Below are 24,437 nucleotides of genomic sequence, written 5' to 3'. Positions count from 1 at the left end.
GCGCCCGGTTCTTAACCCGGCTCGATCACAAGACTTTTTTTCTTTTGTGTTTAATTCCGAGCGTGCAATTATTTTAGCTGAGATGCTTTAAAAATCCTTTGAAACAACCGCTTCGCGTTAATTTGTCGGTCGCAAAAAGAGAAAGATTGCCGATCTGCCAGGCAACCAATGATATAAAATGGAAGCTCGTCCACTCGGATTAAGAAGCATTCAGTCAGTCAGTAATGATCAGTACCGAGATGAAGAGCAATCACTTGAAAACTGTTGTCGTTACACCTGTGGAGTCATCTGTCACCACCCTTTATTTAGTGGCGTCCAGTACCTCTCCTGATGAACCGTCCCCACCACCAACAACTAAACCACTTTCCTTTTCTATCAGCAAAATCCTTGGCTTAGAAGAGACAGATGAGACTCTCAAACATTCGCCTCACTATAGTAAGTTTAAACACATTTACCGATGCACTTATTGCATTAAATGCAGTAGGAGGTTAAATTACTAATCAAAGTTTTCAACAAAGCTGATCAAAATAATGTTTACAGATTATTGAGAGCAAATTTCAGATCAAGTTTGTTAAAGCTGGTTTCTTGCCGCGATTTATTAAAATGAAATTAGTCTACTGATGTTGCACTCTTAACATGGACACAATTGAATGGTTAATGTATCCTTTATCTTTACTTCTCTTATCTAAAAGTCTAAAGTCATCTCTTGCAACCATATTAATAAAACAAGTTATGTTATTTAATATCCAAACACACTTCCAGCTATAAGTCCAGTTGTACTTCACGAGCATTCCCCCCACCCCCCGTGCACCGAAAGTTACTATTTTAACTTAATATACTTTATAACCTGTTTTTATATCATTTAGAGTAATGGTGGAGGCACAGAATGAAAACAGTTTCAGTTACCGTACGGCACATTTAATCAGCTCTCGTAATTATGCCAGTCAGAGCCCATTTCCTCGCTCTGATTGCGCATACTCCTGTAGTGATTGCACAGACGACCACGCGTCAAGACATTTCGGGAAAATTCCACGGACTAGAAGACAGTGCGAGCCATTTTCGTCAACTGAAAGACCGAAGGTGGAGAGAGCGTTTAAGCGACAGACGTCGGCGTATTTATCCTCTGCAGAAGAAGATGAATCGACAGGAATATACGAGATTTTACTAGAAAAACGCCAACGGGCGAGTCATTCACAACTTTTCTTATTGAGTAAAGTACCTCGGCCACCAAGAGAACCGGGCTGTTTTTGTTGCCATAATTAAGTAACACAAAAGTAAGAGCTGAGGCGATTTCGGGTAAAAGTGCGAAAGAACTCTTTCCATGTCGTCCCAATAATTTCAGCAAAAAACACTGTCAATATATGGTAATTAATCTTGTATTTGTTATTGTGTCACAAGAACTTAAAAATAATCGAATACAAGGAAAATGTTTACGGAAGACGCAAAGATCGATATCATTTAAATCATTTCCCGTCAGTGCCACTTTGAAGGCTTTCTTTTAAGATTAATCAGTAGTTTAAAATTTGATGATTGCTTTTTAGTAAATACTTCTACAAAGCAGCTATTTTCTTTTTAAATAAGTGCACGTTGCTACACGCTCTGGGCATCGAAAAACCTTCATAATGTATATTTAGATCGAATGCACCTGACTTGACTTACACAAAACTCCAAACAGCCTCCTTAAACCCAATTTACAGCAAGAATACTAAAAGTTCCGAGTTCTCCAACTCCTAATATGTTTATGCTTTTCATTTCAGACCTGGTTTCAGAATCGCCCAGTTAAGGAAAGAAAATAGGTCGAGAAAAATTCTCAAGCAGTCTGCCACTTTAACCCGCAAAAGCATCATGGCCTTCCTGCTGTAGCAGAATCCCTCTAGGAACAAGTGATTCCATCACAGTTCAAGAACTCTATAAACGTGTATACTTCACAGAGTTATTTCGCCGGCTGTAAAACCAACCTCACCTCACCTCACCTCCTGGTTTTGACCTGATGGATCATTCTGTTTTGGTATCTGAGCTTCGTGATTTAGGGGTACACGAGGCCTTAATTAGATGGATTGGGGCTTTTTTGACGGGTAGGTCAAAATTGGTTGTGCTCTCTCCAACAGCGTTATTCCAAGGGGCGATATTTCTCAGGGGACAAGAATAGCCCCTCTGTTGTTCGCAGTCCTCGTCAATAGTCTAGTGAAGGACTGGAAAACTAGAGTAAAGTATGTAGATGATTTGTCAGTCTTAGAGATTATTCCTAGATGTTCAACCAGCATGTTGCCCTTTGTAGCGAGGGATATTTTGTTTATATGCCAGTAGTCATGGTATGAAGCTAAACCCATTCAAATCTAAAGAACTACGCATAGATTTTTTACAGTACAAGCCCTTGGATCTACCCCCCTTACAGATGTCAGGCAGTGTTATTGAGCACGGTGTCATCTTATAAGTTACTCGGTGTCCATCTGTCACACAATTTGTCATGGTCTTTTTACTGCGACTATATTTTTTGCCAAGAATGTACGCAAGCGGCTCTATGCTTTACGAGTCTTAAGGAAATCAGGCCTCCCACCGGCAGATCTTATTCAGGTTTATTGTAGCCTGGTACGGCCTATTTTAGAATTTGCATCTCCGGTGTGGGCCGCGTTACCCACCGGTCTGGTTCAATTGGTGGAAAGCGTTCAGATGTCTGCACTGAGAATCATATATCCAGATTGCTCTTATGAGTTTGCACTCGTGAGCTGTGGCTTGCCTACTCTGTTGGAGCGCCGTGATGAGGCTTGCCGACGTTTTATATCTAACATCAAGCAGTCCGGCTTCCTTGCACACCTGCTGCCACAGCCCACGAATGTCGCTCATGGGTACGGGTTGAACTCCGGTTTTTCCTGTTCTCAATTCCGCTTCGTCAAAACAGACCGCATTGGTAAGTTCGTTACTCACAGTTACAATAGGGCTTAATTGTTTTTTTCTTGTTAGGCAAAGTGTATTGTGTTCTGTGTAGAATTGAGGGAATTTTTTTGTCTCCCTTGTAATTTAGTATTTAACGCTACCAAAGGGTTAAATAAGCTGATTATTTATTTATTTATTTATTTATTTAAAAGCCTGCCTCTAGGGAATATAATTTACCATTCTAGTCAAATCAGATCAGAGGAAGTTTACGCGTTCAGAGAACTGTGCTGAACCAGGAGAAGCCCCTGAAGACAAAAGTTGCTGCCAAGTCCACCAGACAACCGCTTAGACGCAGTTATCATAGATACCAGCCTAATCAGACATCGCAACTACCACCACGATTTTAAACATTTCATTTAGCTCCTAATTCCAAATTGCAACAGAAATAAAAAATAGAGCAAATGGAAATACACGGATTCCACGAAACACTTGTATTTGTCTCTCAGAAAGTGATAACATGGGTAATTATTATAATGAATGCACGTTGTGGTCAAAATAAAAACCTATGAGCCGCTTAAATCTGACGGTGTGACCAGTTCTAAGTGAATTCTCTCACGTTTCCCTCGGTGGTCCTTCTGTGTTTAACTGAGTTGCACTCCCCCATAAGGATCGCTCAAATGATTCTCTGGCTTTCTGGTTCTGTTCTACAATTACCACCAAAGGCTCCCAGGGCGCGCGCATTTGAACACAAAAGGGATTAAAACGTTCCATCCATCACGGTTTTCTTGTTATCACTGCGTGGCCAGTCGATCACGGTTTGAAAAGGAGAAAAAGAAATTTTGATAGCTTAGTCTCGTTCATCTGAGCTTGTTCGAGGTAAAGAAAGGTCATTAAGTTTGGAAAATATTTCATGGTCATTAATGAAGTACCACTTGAGAACATCAGTTAGATTTAAATATCACCATAATGACGCACAAAGTTTGGGAAATAGCTATTTATGGCAGCTTTACCAGAGTTTTAAAATATGGAGAGGTAAATTACAATTTTGTTTTATTCTATGTCCAGAAACAAAGCAGATCCCACATGCACTTTGCATTGGAAACTGTGATCAATGTCGATGACAGACTGAAGTGGTCCTCGTGCATATTTTACATCATCACAAAGTAAATCACTTAAGTGAGTCATTGATTAGATTTTTAATTGCTAACTGGAACATGAGTTCTACGTACTCAAAAACTTTAACAATAAAATGAGTCATCAGTAGGCCCATTATTTGTATTTGTTCTGGGTTTTAGGTATTATAGTGTCTTATTCTAATAAACGACGATGTTGCAGAGGAATACGGATGAAAGAGATCCTAAAATTAGAGGATAAATTATTTGGTTACATCAACTAAGTTGCAATTGTAAATTAGCCACCGTAAAGAGTTAAAAAGCTGACGTTTCGAGCGTTAGCCCTTCGTCGGAGCAAATGACGAAGGGTTAACGCTCGAAACTCAGCTATTTAACCCTTTACAGTGGCCAATTTACAATTTCAACTCAGTTGATATAACCAAATTACCTGGTTACCCCTACCGACGCAGCACCACAGTTTCTTTAGAAACTCACTCTCTTTATTCTAAAATTAGATGGCCGTGAATTAGATCGGGTCCTGGCTTTTAAAAAGCCGCCCTTGACAGGAGAATTTTGAAATGTAGCTCAACAGCAGAGTTGAGGCTATTTTGTGCTGGCATAGAGAACGAAAATATCAAAGTCAGTGTTCATTGAGACCTGCATTAGAGAATCTGGCGAGTTATGTTGAATACAAGCAGCTGAATCACTGGCTAGTCTCCCTCGCAGCCGTTTCTTCAGATGTCACGCAACGCTCCCCTGGGGGGAGCGTTGCGTGACATCCGAAAAAACGGCTGCGAGGGAGACTACTGAATCACAGGATCTGAGTTGTTTTGCATTCGACACTGGGATGAAGAAGATTATCTCCTCATTCGGTATGTTTACATCTTTCTTGTCGTCTTTAATGTTGTTTTATCCATAACAGCGACTTTGGGAAACCTTTTGATTCTAGTCGCCCTCAAAAGGAACATATCTCTTCGGCCAGAATCAAAAATTTTGCTCCGCAATTTGACGATTACCGATCTTTGCACTGGCCTCATTTCACAGCCGCTAACCATAACGCTATTTTTGTCTGTTTTAATCGAAAACTGGACCCTTTGCCGTATGGCTAAATATTCAGCATATGTCGTTACCACGATTTTCTCCGTTGTATCTCTGGCGCCACTGGCCTCCATCTCAGTAGAAAGGCTCTTAGCCCTGTTATCAGGGATAAGATATAGGCAATTGCAAGTTGTAACTGTCAAGAGAGTTTGCGTGGCCTTCCTCTTAATATGGGTGAAAGGTGTCGCTGTCAGCTTACTTTACCACTGGAACATGACATTATACCTTTTTATTAAATTAATGGGATATTGAAAACTTTAGAGGTGATAATTCCAGTGTATTACTACTCCAGAATCTTTCGCGCACTGCGATGTCAACAGCTACAAGTGCAAAATGCATTGCCAGGGAGAAGAGTAGGTACTTCACCAAACATGGCGCGATATATAAAGACGGTCATCAATGCTTTGTGGGTTCACCTAACGTTAGTAGTCTGTTATCTTCCTTTTGCTGTGGTGATAATTGTATTCTTTCTAAACCCTCCTCTTTACCTGGCCGAATCATTTGCAGTATGTTTAGTCTACATCAACTCTTCGCTGAATCCAACCCTCTGTTACCGCTGGAAAATCAAGGAAATTCGAAGGGCCCGTTAAGGAAACCATAGTAATTTAATAATATTTATATTGCGCAAATTAACATGCGGATATGATCAAATGCGCATCACAACACTTTTCGGAGGACTTTGGCCGAACTGCATCAGCAGTTTACAAACAGTCGAAGGAAACTTATTTGAAGATGCCCCCTCACCCCCAATTCCCAGTAAACAGGCCAGACCACATCACAGTAATCTCGTGAGTGGGTTCTTTAACGTCCCCTGCCTAACCAAATTAACTAATTAATAGATGCAGGAGACGGGACCTAGGGTTTATTCGTCCTTATCTGAGAAGACTAGAATGTCTATCCATTTGTACGTAATTTATCACACACTGAATAGTTTGAATATGAGGAGCAGTCCTTATTCATCTCCTTAGCATGGGGGTCTCCTTAGCATGGGGGTCTCCTTAACATGGGGGTCCCCTTAGCATGGGGGTCTCTTTAGCATGGGGGTCTCCTTAGCATGGGGGTCTCCTTAGCATGGAGGGGCTCCTTAGCATGGGGGTCTCCTTAGCATGGGGTCTCCTTAGCATGGGGGTCTCCTTAGCATGGGGGTCTCCTTAGCATGGGGGTCTCCTTAGCATGGGGGCTTCCTTAGCATGGGGGTCTCCTTAGCATGGGGGTCTCCTTAGCATGGGGGTCTCCTTAGCATGGGGGTCTCCTTTACATGGGGGTCTCCTTAGCATGGGGGTCTCCTTGGCATGGGGGTCTCCTTAGCATGGGGGGTCAGATGATTTTATGGGATTACATGGTTTTCAGTAGGAGTCGTTACTAACAGAGTTTAAATTAATTAGAAACTATATAAGAGTACGTGTTTCTTCCCTTCTTTGGGAGCCTAGCTATGCAGGCTATGGTTTTCTGACAGGGTAAATTATTCAAATTTTATCGGTAGAATAAAGAAAACATTTATTTAAAGCTAAAATTTTATTCGAAACTGCTCGGTAGTCGTACAGTTATAAAAGAAACTTGCTGTTCTGCTTGATGTCAACTTTTTTTTATTTCAAATCCCCTTGTTCATTATTAGAGCAATTACCAGCATAGATTTTTTGTTGGGATGAGGAATTATAACTGCCAATAAGGGGAAATATTGGAGTACTACAGAGCCTTGTGGAGGGTAAATTTTATCAAAGAGTCTGTCGATAGAATCAGCCGCTCTTAAACATATATTTGTATTATTCTCAGATAAGAAGCATCCTTTCCTTCATTCTAAAGCGCGAAAAAATATTTTGCACACGAGATTGCTAACAATATATAAAGCACTCTGATTATAGATTGAATAGACTGAGGTTGCACCTGGATGAAGAGTTGAATATACCTCATATACATGAGATTTCAATCAAACCTACGTGTGAGTACCTCAGATAACACCTCTTTGCGTGTGAGGTGAAAACATCTGAAAAAGCAGCCGGCGCCTAAATTATGGTTACCATTTGTTCCAAGTTAGCAGTAATGGCAAACATAACTCCTTTAAATATTTATTGCTGCACATCATTAAGTTGTATTGAGGCCTCTGACTTAGAAGTTTCTTGAAATTAAAGAAGCATAGGCTATGCAGTGGTCAAAATTTTAAAGGCAACAGTTAATTTCGTTTTCTTTTTTGATGAAAATTTTACATACAAAATTGACTTGGTTTTAATTATATTTAAAACACAGGTGTTGTTGGTAACACTCTCTACAAAAGTCTAAATTTGCATTTTCTGGTTCTGGTTTGAGTCGGCTCTATTTGTTATTAAAATTTTTTTGTGTTTAGTCTGAAACTCCCAACTGTTAGAACAATTAGATCCCAAAACTTTTCTCGTGATATTGCTCACATAGCATCTTTGTTATTCGTTTCCGTGATCTGATAACTTCTCTTGGTTTAACGAGGAAAGGAACTTTGCTCCATAATTTGTCTTCTGTCCACTCGAAAAGTACGTTTAAATGCTTCATAGAATTTGCTGTTTCGCAAACAATAAACCCACGGGTCGATTGCTGAGGAAGTAAAGGCCACTGCCTCGACAATAGTCCAAACCTTGTGGTACATCGTAGTGTAAATGACATTTTTGCTCAAATATTGAGAGAAAGAAGTCACTAGACTCGGCAGCCAGCAAACAACAAATAGCCCTACCACAATACTAACTGTTTTAGCAGCTTTGAAGTTCTGTTTTCGTCTGTTGACGAATTCTTGATTCTGTAAAGTGACAACATTTATTCTCCTGGCCTGTGTTGCAGAAGCTTTCAAGATTCGTATGGAGCAGAACACAATAATAGTCATAGGAATTAACGCTGTTATTATTGTAAAAGACAACCACAACTCAATTGAATTATCTCTCACAAAAAACCTTGAACATGGAAGAAGAAACGACAAGACCCATACAGCAACTATGATAAGGTAGCTTCTTGTGTTGGTAAGAAGACTCTGGTAGCGGAGCGGATGTATGATAGCAAGATACCTATCCAGACTAATGCAGCATAAGTTGAACGTTGTAGCTACAGTGGTGTGTATCCACAGATAATCAATAAGTTTACCATAAGTTTTCAGATAAGTGTCTTCGTCATAATATATACACCTGACTGTTGCCCATACAGGGTTTATAACAAGTCCCACTGACAAGTCGGCCACAGCCAGTGAAGCAATAAAAAAATTCGAAATTATTCTGAGTGAATGATTTCTGGCGATCAACCATAAGACGACAGTGTTGCCAATTACGGCCACCAGACCTGTGACACTGAACCAAGTTGCTAAAACGATCCTTTCCTCTTGGTTAAACTCTTCCCTGGTGCTCTTCATATTTCAACGGTGTATTTTGCAGTTCTGCCCACTTGGCGTGAGTCCTTTGATGCAAGATGACAAAAAGGGTTTATGAATTTAAAACACATTTAATAGATCTGGCATATTTTTTGGCCCAATAGGGAGAGATCGCCACCGAAGAACTTAATAAATCATTCAGAAAACACCTATGGCCTGTTTTCTAGTCAATGCCTGAGTAAATGGAGAATCACTTTCAACTTTCAGTTGCTATGCTGTCGTCCTTGCATCCATTTAAGCGGGCAACATCTCAAATTTTTCAGTAACAAGATCTTTTAAAGACGTAAAGGAAATAAGGAAGAGAGACAGTCTTATGTTATGTCGAATTCTGTCGGTTTTAATAATCATTTCGCCTGTTAAGACATTGAACAACGGTGCGCGCCAGGTCTAAAAATAGATATGTCATCTTTGGACCCCCCGCTGGTTTAGAACAAACACTTGGAGTCTTTACAAAGACTTGTATGCGAAACGTGTCAGAAGCAAGAATATTTTCGCTCAAAAAATGCTCCAACTTTCTAAAATGGTTGCAACTAGGCATTGCTGTTGGGGTACATGTAAAAATGACTCAAGATATCCAGAACGATTGCCAGATTCGCTTAAAGAAATGCTTAAAAGTGGTCGGAAAGGCTTCATACCGTTCCCAAAGCCGAAGCATGCCTTGGAACTTTGTCAATGCCGGGTAAATGTGTGTTCTAGAAAGAATTTCTCAGTTGATAGTGTTAACTACAATACTTATATTTGTGCTGTACACAGAAATCCTTGACAAAAGCCTTTTCAAACCGCTTGTTTGGAAACGTTACATAGACGACATCTTCTCACTATGGAGTACAAACAAAGCAACAATAGAACGTTTCATTGAAAAAGCAAACAATTATCATCCAACAATAAAATTTACGGCTGAAATTTCCGATAAGGAAACAACATTCCTGGACACCTACATCTATAAAGGCGAACAATTCGAAAAGGACGCAATCCTTGATGTGCGTACTCCTTTTAAACAAACTGAGACATTTCAGTATGCACACTGTAGTTCCTGTCACCCACAAGGAGTTAATAAAGGCTTCATACAAGGAGGGGCCCTTAGACTTCTCAGAACAAACTCCTCTCAAACAATATTCGAGGAGAAAATCGCAAATTTCAAAGCGCATTTGCTAAAGAGAGGCTATCCAGAGACCCTCATTAACACAACCCTCTCAGAGGTGAATTTCAAAAGCAGGAAACTAGCTCTTCAACAGAAACCGAAGACGAACCAACGAATCTTGCCTTCTATTACACAATACCAACCATCAGTGCCAAACCTAAAGCAAATTCTCATGAGACACTGGAATTTAATAGAAACACAACCATTACTGAGCGAACTATACAAAAATCCGCCACTAGTGTCTTAAAAAAGAGGGCGATCGCTCAAAGACATACTCGTGAGGGCCAACCTTTGAATAGGCTATTCTAAACACGCGCTGGGGAGTCGTGTAGGCCTGTCAACCCCCTTTTTACATTGAACTGTTAGATCCTTAAGTTTCACGAGATCGACTTTACTTTCCTTTAGTCTTCGCCTGACGTCATTTCCCATCATCTATACTTGAATCAAGTACATAATGTTTTCCCGACTTGAGGCTGTCACGAACACGTGCGATGAGATGAGGTCTGCCCGTTTTGCGCTTAATTTCAAGCCTCTACTCTTTAACCAACGCTTCAATTGTGTATTTTTATAGTTCTCTTGGTCTTGCTCGAACCTTTAGCCAGGAACGCCGTCGTTTTGATTTAGAATACGAGCTTTAGAGGCGTTTGAACTACAGATGGGCGCATCATCGCCCATATTCATTTACTCGAGAAGCCTGTTTGTTTGTCCTAATCGCTCTAGGGGGTCAAAATTTCGTGACGTCACAAACGCGCAGCGCCATTGCAATACAACTGGACCAGTATTTACAAGCTAAGAGACAAATCCATCCCCTGTCGAGTAAAAACATGACGTCCCAGTCAAGTGAGAAATATTCTATTTGATGTTTGGGCTACAATTCCTTCCATAGATGGAAAGTCCTAGTTTGTAGAATTTTAAGCTCCATAAGTGCACCATTCACCCAATCAGAATCTTTAAGACGAAAAACAAATATATTGAAGCGCGCTGTATCTATATTACTCTCTGTGTTTTTTCTAGATGTTCTTGTAAATTTAAGTTATTCTTAGGGGGTTTAAATTTGTCAAGCCTTTCCTTCCTTTCTTCCAGAGCCTTCATTAATACTAGTAAACTATGTACGTTGTATTCTAAATATTGACACGATCAATTGATAAGAGCGCGAATTTAGAGCAAAGTTAAAATTGATATGCCTCAAGTTATGTTTTTATCTTTCTTTTTTTCCAAGTCGTTCTTTACTGATCGTGTAGAGTGCAAACAAACAATCGATTGGCGAGTTTAGATCACATAAATGTTCCCAGCATTCTGACTGTTACCCAGAGATACATTAAGAATTATCCAGTGGAAAGCAACCAGACCACCTTTAGCCTTTGCAAATCAATATTTTTATCTTCTATAGATAATTTAAATGCGGCAAACGTTCAAACGGCAAACGCCCCGCATGATTTTGATTCCTCAGTTCTCCATTATTTACTATTATGAATGCAACATTATCTGTTCGTCAGGAAAAAAGTCTTCTTGCCGAGAATATGCAAAATAGATACAAGAAGATTAACTTCCAACAAAGGGAGCGCGAGGGCCGCACTAGGAAATATTGGCCCGAGGTCGCGGTAGTACTGACCGAGTAAAGTGAGATCCAAGTGAAGACGACCGAGCGCGAGGGCCATTATATCTCACGACGAGTCGATCTAACCAAGTCAGAAGATAGTTATAATTACATATATGGCGATTGGATTAAACATGTTTCTTTTGAATTTGCCGGTTTTCGAGTAAAAAGAACGAGCGGTTCAGGAACGTTTTCGTGGAAACGATCCGTATGGCAAGATCTAGACCAAGCAAGAACCAAATAGAACTCTCAGATTTACTTCAGACTACCTTACCATATAATGAAATAAATTCTTCATGTATTTTTCTGGAACATGTTGTTTCACGACAAAGATCCAGTTGGTAAGTATCCTATTACTTGTTATCGAATTCCTTTTAAACAAGATCAGCAAACTGAACTCTGGGCGAATATCAATTTCAAAGAAATATCGCCTGGAGAGCTGATAAAATTTTATAACTCTATTTTTCTAGAATGTTGTTAAAACATTTGCCTAAATATTCACATAAGTAATCGGGTTTCACAGCCCTAATGGTGTAGGAAAATTGCTATTCATTCTTACGTTAAAAGCTTTTTTAGTTTTGACAACAAACTTAATTTAGTGTGTCCAGCTGTTTTTCTAAACTTTAACACAATCATTGACTAGTCTTAATTAACCTCAACCTTTTAATCTCTACCTCGTGGTTTCCCTACATACCATAATACTATAAACTAGTGTCCAATCTCCTAACACTAGTGTTATCAGATGAGGACGAAAAACCGTAGGCCCTGTCTCCTGCATCTTTTCTGAATATAAATTTAGTACACGAAGGTTGCAAGTGAATAAAGAGTAAAATGTGCTTCACATGCATGAGATGTCAGTCAAACCTACGCGTGAGTACCTCAGATAACATCTCTTTGCGTGTGAAATGAAAACATTTGAAAAAGCAGCCGGCGCCTAAATTATGATTAGCATTTGTTCCAAATTTGCAATAATGGCTAACATAACTCCTTTAAATATTTATTGTTGCATATCATTAAGTTATTTTGAGGCCTCTGACTTAAAATTTTCTTGTGATTAAGAACCATAGGCTATACAGTGGTAAAAATTAAAAAGACAACAATTAATTTCGTTTTGTTTTTTGATAAAAATTTTACATACAAAATTGACTTGGTTTTAATTATACTTAAAACACAGGTGTCGTCGAAGACACTCTCTACAAATGTCTAAATTTGCATTTTGTGGTTCTGGTTTGAGTCGGTTCTATTTGCTATTAAAATTTTTTTGTGTGTTTAGTCGGAGACTCCGAACTGTTTGACGTTTACACAAAATCATATAATATGATGGTGTACACATCAGAACAATTATAGATCCCAAAAGTTTTCTTGTGATATTGCTCACATAACATCTTTGTGTTCGTTTCCGTGATCTAATACTTCTCTTGGTTTAACGAGGAAAGGAACTTTGCTCCATAATTTGCCTTCTGCCTACTCGAAAATTACGATTAAATGCTTCATAGAATTTGCTGTTTCGCAAACAATAAACCCACGGGTCGATTGCTGAGGAAGTAAAGGCCACTGCCTCGACAATAGTCCAAACCTTGTGGTACATCGTAGTGTAAATGACATTTTGCTCAAATATTGAGAGAAAGAAGTCACTAGACTCGGCAGCCAGCAAACAACAAATAGCCCTACCACAATACTAACTGTTTTAGCAGCTTTGAAGTTCTGTTTTCGTCTGTTGACGAATTCTTGATTCTGTAAAGTGACAACATTTATTTTCCTATACTGTGTTGCAGAAGCTTTCAAGATTCGTATGGAGCAGAGCACAATAATAATCATAGGAATTAACGCTGTTATTATTGTAAAAGACAACCACAACTCAATTGAATTATCTCTCACAAAAAACCTTGAACATGGAAGAAGAAACGACAAGACCCATACAGCAACTATGATAAGGTAGCTTCTTGTGTTGGTAAGAAGACTCTGGTAGCGGAGCGGATGTATGATAGCAAGATACCTATCCAGACTAATGCAGCATAAGTTGAACGTTGTAGCTACAGTGGTGTGTATCCACAGATAATCAATAAGTTTACCATAAGTTTTCAGATAAGTGTCTTCATCATAATATATACACCTGACTGTTGCCCAAACAGGGTTTATAACAAGTCCCACTAACAAGTCGGCCACAGCCAGTGAAGCAATAAAAAAATTCGAAATTATTCTGAGTGAATGATTTCTGGCGATCAACCATAAGACGACAGTGTTGCCAGTTACGGCCACCAGACCTGTGACACTGAACCAAGTTGCTAAAACGATCCTTTCCTCTTGGTTAAACTCTTCCCTGGTGCTCTTCATATTTCAAAGATGTGTTTTGCAGTTCTGCCCACTTGGCGTGAGTCCTTTGATGCAATCATATGACAAATAGTTCTATGAATTTAAAACACAATTATTAGACTTTTCATATTGTTTGGCCCAATAGAGAGAGATCACCAGTGAAGAACTTAATAAATAATTCAGAAAACAGGTGGCCTGTTTTCTAGCCAATGCCTGAGTGAAAAATGGAGAATCCCTTCAACTTTTAGTTGCTATGCTGTCGTCCTCGCATCCATGTAAGCGGGCATCATCTCAAACTTCTCATTAACAAAATCTTTTAAAGACGTAAAGGAAATGAGGAAGAGACAGTCTTATGTTATGTCCAATTCTGTCGTTAAATAATCATTTCACCTGTTATAACATTGAACAATGGTCAATTGCAATACAACTAGACCAGTATTTACAAGCAAAGTGACAAATCCACCCCCTGTCGAGTAAAAACATGACGTCCCAGTCAAGTGAGAAATATTCTATTTGATGTTTGTGCTACAATTCCTTCCATACATGGAAAGCCCTGGTCTATAGAATTTCAAGCTCCATAAGTGCACCATTCACCCGATCAGAATATCTTTAAGACGAGAAACAAATATATTGAAGCGCGCTGTATCTATATTACTCTGTATGTTTTCTCTTGATGTTCTTACTACATTTACGTTATTTTTATGGGTTTTTCAAGCCTTTCCTTCCTTTCTTGTAGAGCCTTTATTAATGCTGATAAACTATGTACGTTTTATTATAAATGTTGACACGATCAATTGATAAAAGCACGAATTTAGGGCAAAGTTAAAATTAATCTGCCTCAAGTTATGTTTTTTATCTTTATTTTTTCCAAGTCGTTCTTTACTGATCGTGTAGAGTGCAAACAAATAACTTCACAATTAAAATTTTACTTACTAGACTAACCACCTCGGTTCATGATCCACGCCGATGTAAATGCGTCATCATGAGATGTCCCATAGGAAAATTCTACATCGATTGGCGAGTTTAGATCACATAAATGTTCCCGGCATTCTGACTGTTACCCAGAGATACATTAAGAATTATCCAGTGGAAAGCAACAAGACCACCTTTAGCCTTTGCAAATCAAAATTCTTATCTTCTGTTGTAGAGCGTTTTCAAGGCTCGATATTTCAAGCATTTTTAGGTTTAGCTTTTGTTTTATTAAGTCTCGCCTTTTCGCCCCTACGTGCTATTTTGATGAATCTATAGTTTTGATCATTTATTTTTAGTGTGTGCTTGAACTTGGCTCAGCACTTACCGTGCTAGACATTTTAATCCCTTGTTATGGTTGAAGATAACTAGTTTGCTAGGTGGTCATGTTTGAGTTGGTAAAACTGACCTTGAGTTTTACCCACACTGAACATCCTGTTTTGGAAGTTCCCACGGTTAGCTAACCCAAACATGTCTGTGATTTTTGTATTTAATACTGGAGCACTCCTTGCTGAAAGTAGTAGAAATATGTAGTAGAAATAAGTAGTAGAAATAAGCAGTGGAACAAGAGAGAGAATAAAGAAGAAAATTACAGAGTCTCAGTACCTCTTGTTAATTTGCCAAGCGAGTGGTAAAACCCCTCAACACTTCTATAGATAATTTAAATGCGGCAAACGTTCAAACGGCAAACGCCCCGCATGATTTTGTTTACTCAGTTCTCCATTATTTATTATGAATGCAACATCATATGTTTGTTGTCGAGCATATGCAAAATAGATACAAGAAGATTAACTTCTAACAAAGGGAGCGCGAGGGCCGCACTAGGAAATATTGGCCCGAGGTCGCGGTAGTACTGACCGAGTAAAGTGAGATCCAAGCGAAGACGACCGAGCGCGAGGGCCATTATATCTCACGACGAGTCGATCTAACCAAGTCAGAAGATAGTTATAATTACATATATGGCGATTGGATTAAACATGTTTCTTTTGAATTTTCCGGCTTTCAAGCAAAAAGAACGAGCGGTTTAGGAACGTTTTCGTGGAAACGATCCGTATGGCAAGATCTAGACCAAGCAAGAACCAACTAGAAGTCTCATATTTACTTCAGACCATTTTTCTGGCACATGTTGTTTCACGACAAAGATCCAGTTGGTAAGTATCCTATTACTTGTTATCGAATTCCTTTTAAACAAGATCAGCAAACTGAACTCTGGGCGAATATCAATTTCAAAGAAATATCGTCTGGAGAGCTGATAAAATTTTATAATTCTATATTTTTCTAGAATGTTGTTGAAAAATTTCCCAAAAACATCACAGAAGTAATCGTGATTCACAGTCCTAATGGTGTAGAAAAATTGCCATTCATTCTTAAGTTAAAAGCTTTTTGAGTTTTGACAACAAACCTAATTTAGTGTGTCCAGCTGTTTTTCTAGACTTGAACACAGTCATTGACTAGTTTTCGAGAGGAAAAATTACCATCTTTCCAAGCTACTCTTAATTTTTTTTTTTGTGTGTGCGGATAGAAAATAATTACTGTGCATTATGAATTTGTACAGTCAGTTCCCTGCTAACATAGTCTCTCAACCGAAGATGCAATTTTTCTTCAATTTATATTCCTTTTAGAAATCAAAATGTGCGTGATAATGCTTCATAGAATTCATCGTTTTCCAAACAATACACCCAATGGGTTAATTTCCGAGCCTGCAGAGCAGGCATAATTTGCGCGAGCGAGTGCACTGCATTTTTACTCGGGCTTCCGTTCGAAAGCCCGAGTCTGAAAGTCCAAGCCGTTTTGGTCGCCAAAAGGGGGGTCATGGCCCCAGGTGTTCCTTGCGTAAACCGCTGAAACTGGGGATGAGAGTGCGACAACTTGTGTTATCGTGAGCTCGCTCTTCGTAAACAACGTAATTTACAGAGTGCTGTATTTTGTGAAGACCGCTTTGCAAAGATTCCTGTCTTATAGGCTCATCCCACATGCAAATGCACACGCCGTTCGTGGTAGGCCCACGCTAAATGATGTCGAGTGTTTTCGGAATGGGCCGGTCCGCAAACTTCATTGCTTGAAAGCTAGCCAAATGTGGAAAGTTCATACTAGTTCTCACGACACAAAAAATGAGCCATATGTGAGTTCAAACTTCGAAAATACTGGCAAAACTGTGACGGCCGATTTAACAACAAACTATGATGCTGAGACGAACACCTCTCTTGCGGAAAAAATCAAGAATGTTAACGTTCGTGAACACAACTTCGAAGGTGGCGCTAACAACAGCGAATTGGATAAGGATACTGACAGAAGCAACTTAAATAGTAAAGTTAAATATATAAGCTTAGCTCTTCCGTCAAATATCCTGTTTCTGTTACTGGTTTTTATTGGGTTCAATATACTTGTAAAATGCGATTCGGTTAGCGTGCGTTCATCGAGACTTACATGCATACATACATACAGCGTTAATTGACCACTCCCCATCGGGGCTTTTCAGGGCCAATTCCCAACCAGCAACCACCCCAGGGGAGAACATCCATCAAACAGTTATCTCGTGCGTGGGAAATAACGTCTCCTACCCCTAACCCTGCAGGAGACGGGACTTCCATTTATTCGTCCCTATCCGAGAAGACTAGATATCTAACCATTTCTTGACGTTATAGAAAGGTAGCATATTCTTCTTACTTGTTTTAAGACCTTGAGTGTTGGTCCGGCCGGGGCTTGAACCCTCGACCTCCCGCACAACAGTCCAGCGCTTTCTCCATTGAGTTAACTGGGAGGCGGTGAACTTGAAGCACTTGGGAAGTTTGGAGAGCACGAAAGATGCCTAAGAGTTGCTCTCGGCTGCGCCTCGAGCAACTCTAGCTTCTTGAGTGCTTCAAGTCTCGATGAACACACAGCTGACACATAAACCAATTGTTTTATAACAATTTCAACGCTATAGTTTATGTCGAAAGGGCAGAAATTCCCTCTCCTACTCTTCAATGCGTTGTTTATTTTGTTTTGGAAAAGTATTTCGCTACGCTTCAATGATCTTGTCTCAGATTGGTCAGAAACTGACAGGTAGATTCATGCGTGGAAATAAAGTTAGAGTTTCGAAACGAGATGAAACCGTTGATTGTACGGTGGCTTCAAAGGGACATACACTTTCCTCTCTTTTTTTTTCACTTGCGACTTAGCTGCTACTTTCTTGCGACTTAGCTGCGACTTTCTTGCTGCTCTCTTGCGACATAGCTGCGACTTTCTTGCTATTTTCTTGCGACTTAGCTGCGACTTTCTTGCTACTTTCTTGCGACTTAGCTGCGACTTTCTTGCTACTTTCTTGCGACTTAGCTGCGGCTTTCTGGCTACTTTCTTGCGACTTAGCTGCGACTTTCTTGCTACTTTCTTGCGACTAAGCTGCGACTTTCTTGCTACTTTCTTGCGACTTATCTTCGACTTGCTACTTTCTTGCGACTTAGCTGCGACTTAGTTGCGACTTTCTTGCTAGTTTCTTGCGACTTATCTGCGACTTGCTACTTTCTTGCGACTTAGCTGCGACTTAGCTGCGACTTTCTTGCTAGTTTCTTGCGATTTATCTGCGACTTGCTACTTTCTTGCGACTTAGCTGCGACTTTCTTGCTACTTTCTTGCGACTTAGCTGCGACTTTCTTGCTACTTTCTTGCGACTTAGCTGCCTGGCTACCTAGCTGGGCCGAGTGGGCCGCAGGCTGGGTTGCATTGCCGATAAACAACAAGGATTCTCCAAAAGAACAGCTAGTTCCGGAGGTCCGAACCAGTTATTTTGACACTTTCTCCTGTCATTCGTTCAAATTAGAAATGCTGAAGGTACAAAAACTTATATTTGGCTTCATTCTCTTTAGATTTTCAATTTTTTAAAAGAAAAACGTGGGATTAAAGATGGCGTTTGCCAACAGTTTAAAGACGAAAGGGTAAGAATTCATTACGAACTGTTTCCTCTAGTGGACGCGAGATTGTGGCGCTCTTAAATTTGATTTCTCAGATTGTCTTTTTACACTTTCCTTACCTTCTTGCTACGTCTGGTTTACTTTCGAGAAACCTTTAATCATTTAACTTCAAGATGGGACGGTTATTTGTGCTTCACTGGGAACAGTTTTGACCCTTTTCATAAATGGCTGCCAATTAATTTTTTTTTGTAAGCATTAAAACTAGCCAGACTAACCTCGGTTTTGAGTTAATAATTTGAATGAAATTTTACTCCCAAACGAGTTTAGTGAAGTTAATTTTATTGCATACAAAATAATTTTCATATCGGTAGCTATTTATCATTTCTGGAATCCAAAGTAATTGATTTGGAAATAATTGGATGAGAGAAAAAAAGTTTTTTTTAAAATAAAATTACTTCCAAATTGGACAAGCATGTAGTCCTTTACCCACTAATTTATGTAACATTCCAAAGTAGATGAACTTGATGTAGGGCAAATGTTGGGCCTGATATATGGCATGTACATGTACATGTTGAACATGATATACGGCAAATGTTGCTTGTATACATATGGAATTTCTCTTCTTGTATTTAACTCAAGATCTTACTTATTTACTGCTTGATATATTGAGTTGAACACTTGCAGAGAAATTCCAAATAAACCCAAGATCTTATTTGTTTGCTGTACATGATATATTGAGTTGAGCACTTCAATTGAAGAGAAATTCCATATCTGTGTACATCCATGTATTATTCTCTATGTATCTGTTGCCATTTTTTCCTTTTTGTGTTTCTTATCTTGGGAAATATACCCATAGGACCTGCAAGTATTTTATGTATTTTTTTTCACAGCTTACGTATTCGTATTACACCTCAAGTGGCTTATTTTACTTGACTAGTTTGACTCCATACTTTTCTCTAAGATAAACTCATTTCTCCTTACTACAGATGGACTTAACAGCTGTGAGGATGGCAACAGATGGAGATTTGCAAGCTCTTGGTTCGGTTTGCAGGGGCGACATACTTGCACTGAGATAATAAGGATAATGCTGCTCATTGCAATAGAGGATTAATTATTCTTTTCTTTTTATACATGTCATTCATGTCTACTCTAATAGGTTGTGTTAACATAACACTTTTAAAACGGAATGGAAAATAGTTCGTTACCTGCTTTTTACTTTGCTGTTCTACCTTGTTGAGTTCATAGATTTCGAATTACCAGGCCAGATGATATCTGTACAATACACTGTACTGTAAAGAGTGTGAATGGTGGGTCAGGCAATTTCTCTCCCCCACAGGTGTGTAGTTTATGAATGAAAATAATCCGTTCTTAAGAGTTTAAGTTCCTTTCCACATTTAGAAAACATGTTGGAAACGAAGAAGAAATAAAGTTGATTTTAATTAGCATTTTCAATTGATTTACCAGCGTGGCTCGGTATCCAGCTACAAAATGATAGCGGCATTTGATCTGACCAACAATAAATACCTTGCGATGTACATTTGGCCACACTGAATATTTTGCGAACCTAACACAGTCCCTTAACTAACCGCATAGAAAGCTTTGTTTTTGAGTGTACCAAAAACACTGCTCATGTTGGGTAGCCTGTGAACAGGAATGAAATTCAACCATTCTTCTGTGGTATGGCATTAATATTGTCCAGTAGATCTAAGTAGAGTTTGAGAGCTTCCTCTGCTGTTGTAGCTGGCTCTAGACCTTCATCCTCCATGATTAGATCGCAGAGCTCTTTAAAGTAGGGACATCCTTTCGCTTGTGGTTGCTCGGCACACGTATCCTGTGCGATTTCGATTTCGTCGATGTCAACAGGAGTCATTTAATCTTGACTCTCAGCTGATGCTGGAACGAAGTAGAGTACATCTGGCTTTCCCGACGTAGATTCCACATTGCTGGACGGCCGAATTCGGTGAACATTCCATTCCAGTGCAGCTCTGTGTAGTTCACTTTGCATGACATCCATGAAACAGAACTTCAGGCATTCGCGGTGTATTATATCATCATCGTGATACAAACCAGAATCTCTCAAGTCCTTAAAATATGTAATTCAGTCCACCATTCTGCACATCCTTGCCTCAAACGTCCCCAATATGCTTCAATTCTTTGGTTTGCCGTAGATTTCCCATACATGAAACTTTTATCACCTGCAAAGTCGTCATTCATGGACCGCCGAAAGAAACGCTGAATAGCTGCTAAGTTCCTGTTCTCAGATCCCCTATCTCAATGTACAATCCTTACCGTATCTCCTAACTGTCTTGCATAGTCTACGAAATATTGAGCTACTATACGAGGGTCGTTGTTCGAAGATGCAACCTCCAGCCATAGGATCCTTCGAGTAAAGCCATCAATTGCATCATGAATGCAGAGTCCAAACGGTTTTAGTTTGTCGTAGCCGTCAATGTGCCATAAGTAATTTTGTCCTTTACACCTGTAAATTCGTCGTCGTGGTCTATGCTGTGACCTATGCTCCACCCCTTCAGGATCAAAAACCCTCAAAACATGTCGAACGACTTCCCTCATAGTAACAAGACCGTGCTGATTGATGAGTCTCTGATGCATCGCTCGATATCCGAGAAGGCTTCCACTCCCCTTCAGTTCCTCCTCGACTGCTTCAACCACCTCATTCAAATTACTTCGACGCCGACGTCTTGTACATCCCAACCGTCTGAGTATTCTTTTCAATTGTCTTAACGAGTTCCCGATACCATGTACACTTACGAGAAATAATGCAATTTCAGGTGCAGTAAGCCCAAGATTGAAGTAGTCCTTGATTATCTCGTCGCGCATTACTGCATTGTTCCTTATTGCCGGAGAGTAAGATGGAAGCTCTGCCAGCGATGTAGAGCACACCGAAATAAAAGTGAAAACGGCGAAAAACTTCATAGCTATACTGTAAAGCCAAGGCAAAACAGACTACCTATTGTTTATAGGAGTCTACGTTGTTTTCAAATAAAACAACCTGGCCGGCTGATGCACCAGGCAGCTAAGTCGCAAGAAAGTAGCAAGAAAGTCGCAGCTAAGTCGCAAGAAAGTAGCAAGAAAGTCGCAGCTAAGTCGCAAGAAAGTAGCAAGAAAGTCGCAGCTAAGTCGCAAGAAAGTAGCAGCTAAGTCGCAAGTGAAAAAAAAGAGAGAGGAAAGTGTATGTCCCTTTGAAGCCACCGTATGATTGTTTTGTTTTTCCTTCCTCTGGGTTTTTTCTTGGGAGTTAAAAAATCCGTTCTCAAAGAAAAAGTAGGCAGATCTTCCTCGTCTTGTTCTCCTGTTGTCATGTCTAGTTTAACTTTTTTTTCGGAAGTTTTCCCGTTTTTCAATGAAAAACGCTGAAGTCACCCGCGAGAAGAAAATTTTTTCGCGAGGCATTTGTTTGCTGGCGTCATCAGCGTGCACAAGGGGAAATTGAGGCACGCTCGCACAAATTTACAAGCTATGTCATTATGGTACTCGTGTTTGGTATGAATGCCATGGCTATAAAAGAAGCCCGAGTGAACGCTCTTCGAGCGTCTAGTTCTCAGTGAAAAATAGCCGCTATTTTTGATTTTAATGACAGCGGCAGGCTGGGGAGAGAAAGTAGTTTTTTCCTAGGGGTGAGCCGACGGTCAAAATAAATAAGGGAAGGGGCTGGGGAGCGGGAGGGAATATAACGCATCTTTTCGCCTTTCCCCCGCCCCCTACCCCCACCTACCACTCTGACTCCAAATCAAACATGGCTTTCAGATAAATGATCACGAGCTTTTAACGTCAACTCGCCCTAATAAGAGGCTTGCACTGCAGGCTACTGATTAGGTAAACGCCACTGTTTCAACAGAAGTCCACACGGTGTAGTAAGCTGAGTTAGAAGACACTTTGTTGCTGAAATGATGCGCCAAATCAGGGATAAGACTTGGCAACCAGAAAACCACAAACAACCCTACTATGATACTAACTGTTTTAGCATGAAGCTCTTTTCTGTTCTCTTAAAACTATCTTGCATTGCTTCTGTGCACAGCTGCTTGTCGTTTTTATGCTATTGTAATGTACTGAAACAGCTTTTAAAATTTGAAGGCAGCAGGACACGACGATGAACATAGGAAATAAAATTGTTATAACTGTAAAAGACAGATGTGCATATATAATGTTGATAAAACTCTTTTATCCTGAACCATGAAACTTGAGCAAGACAACACAAGGGACATACGCCATACCTTAGCTAGGAGTAAATGGCATCTCCTGTTGGTGAGAAAATCTTGGTACTGCAGAGGATAGATGATGGCTACATACCTGTCCAAGCTAACACAGCATAAGTTAAATGATGTGGCCACAGTGGTGTGGATCCACAGGTAATCCATTCCCCTACCGAAGGTTTCCAAGAAGGTTTTAGACTGAATTATAACCCAAACATCTTACGACCAACCACGCTGGGTCCATAACAAGTCCTACTAAAAAGTCTTTTGCGACAAATGAGGTCAGGAACAAGTTGAATATTTTTCTTAGAGATCTTTTTCTTCTCTGCTCATTTCTACTGCGTCGATTTCTATTCAAAATTAACGTTTCTCTTCTTGTCAAAAAATGTTCGATGAAGTGAACTGTTCTTTACTTTGGACGAAACTTTTCAATTAAGTAAAAGATCTCAATTTTTGCTTTTAAATCGAGTTACAGACCTCAATTTCCAATTTGCGTTTATTTTCCAAATGCTTTCAACTCCGATGCTGATGAGATTGAAGCTAGACTTCCGCCGCTATTGTTGCCATCTTTTGTTATGTTCATACCGTTTTGTCGTTATCTTGTCCGTGCAAATTGATCTTTGTTATTGATTCTCTGTTGTAAGCATTGTTTCTCTTAACGGATGGTTTTCGTTGTTGCTCATTTTTATCGATATGTGGTTGATAACTCGAGAGAGAATTGCCACTCGCGTGGCGGACATCGCCGAAACGCCGGGAGGGACTCTTCGAATTCTAAGCATTGAATGTCTGTCGTAAAAATTAGATCGATCGATTTCATAAATTCGTTATTTCTCTAAACACTTTGTAACTTCAGTCTACCTCAGCAGTAAACTGTACATCTACTGTTCCCAAATCAGCCGCCTGGTTAGCTCATGTTGTAGAGCGCTAGACTACCATGCGGTAGGTCGAGGGCTCGAGCCACAGACCGCACCAGCATTCGGGGTGTTAAAATAACTGTGGAGAATGTGCTGCCTTTGCTATGACATCTGCAAATGGTTAGACATCCTAGTTGTTATGGCGGGGAAGAGACGATTACAGATAAATTCAACTCAACATTTTAATCTCTACCTCGTGGTTTCCCTACATATCATAATATTATAGACTAGTGTCCAATCTCCTAACACTAGTCTTATCAGATGAGGACGAAAAACCGTAGGCCCCGTCCCCTGCATCTTCTCTGTATTGGTTAGCAGTTAGTTTGAATCTAAAATTGAGGGCATCTGCAAAAATTTCCTCTAAAAATTATAGTGTTCACTGCAGTCTGGTCAAAGTTCCCCGCAAATATTTGTAAAACGCCGTGAGCCATAGGATATGGCGCTATGAAAATCCGGTGTTCCGTGTCCGCTTTGCGATTCACTTTCTTTGGTCCTTTGCGGGCATTTTGTTGATGCATTGCACGCCGTGTTCAGGACAAATTAAGACATTTCTTGCCTACACTAAGGGTTGATGGAGTGAGAGTAAATTTCCCGTAAAGCACTTAGTGGTAATTTTAGTCAGCTTTATTTTACTGTGATGGACAGAAAGCTTTTAAAAGAGAACAGTGAGAGAGAACAGAATACGATGATAAAAAAAGGAAATTGTATTGTCCTAACTGTAAAAAAAAAAAGAGATACAACGTTAATAAAGCTGTCATATCCTAAACCATGAACCCTGATGATGGCAAAATTACTGATTCAAGAGCACTGAGTATGATACCGGTGCAATGCTCTACCAATTGAGCAAAGAAGACAACAGTACTGGGAGTTGGTAATAATTTTGGTTCGTATTAAACCCGTCGAAGTGATATAAATCGATTAATTAATCAATCAATTAAT

The 24,437-nt window shown here is 39.7% G+C and overlaps 1 protein-coding gene and 3 pseudogenes across 1 annotated transcript; 1 reads left to right on the top strand and 3 right to left on the bottom strand.

The window, feature by feature from the left end:
• The first annotated feature begins 239 nt into the window (after nucleotides 1-239).
• On the top strand, nucleotides 240-5,982 carry LOC148733457 (adenosine receptor A3-like; annotated as a pseudogene).
• A 598-nt stretch (nucleotides 5,983-6,580) lies between these two features.
• LOC148733456 (beta-1 adrenergic receptor-like) lies at nucleotides 6,581-11,523 on the bottom strand. Its single transcript, XM_088758302.1, has one exon. The coding sequence runs from the start codon at nucleotides 8,443-8,445 to the stop codon at nucleotides 7,534-7,536; it is 912 nt and encodes a 303-aa protein (XP_088614428.1). The 5' UTR covers nucleotides 8,446-11,523; the 3' UTR covers nucleotides 6,581-7,533.
• LOC148733455 (beta-1 adrenergic receptor-like) lies at nucleotides 11,443-13,535 on the bottom strand (annotated as a pseudogene).
• A 2,573-nt stretch (nucleotides 13,536-16,108) lies between these two features.
• On the bottom strand, nucleotides 16,109-23,462 carry LOC148733454 (beta-1 adrenergic receptor-like; annotated as a pseudogene).
• Nucleotides 23,463-24,437: the final 975 nt, after the last annotated feature.

This window comes from Stylophora pistillata, chromosome 4 (assembly GCF_964205215.1).
Source record: "Stylophora pistillata chromosome 4, jaStyPist1.2, whole genome shotgun sequence".
Classification (NCBI taxonomy): Eukaryota; Metazoa; Cnidaria; class Anthozoa; order Scleractinia; family Pocilloporidae; genus Stylophora; species Stylophora pistillata.
This window is presented reverse-complemented; position numbering and strand designations above follow the sequence as displayed.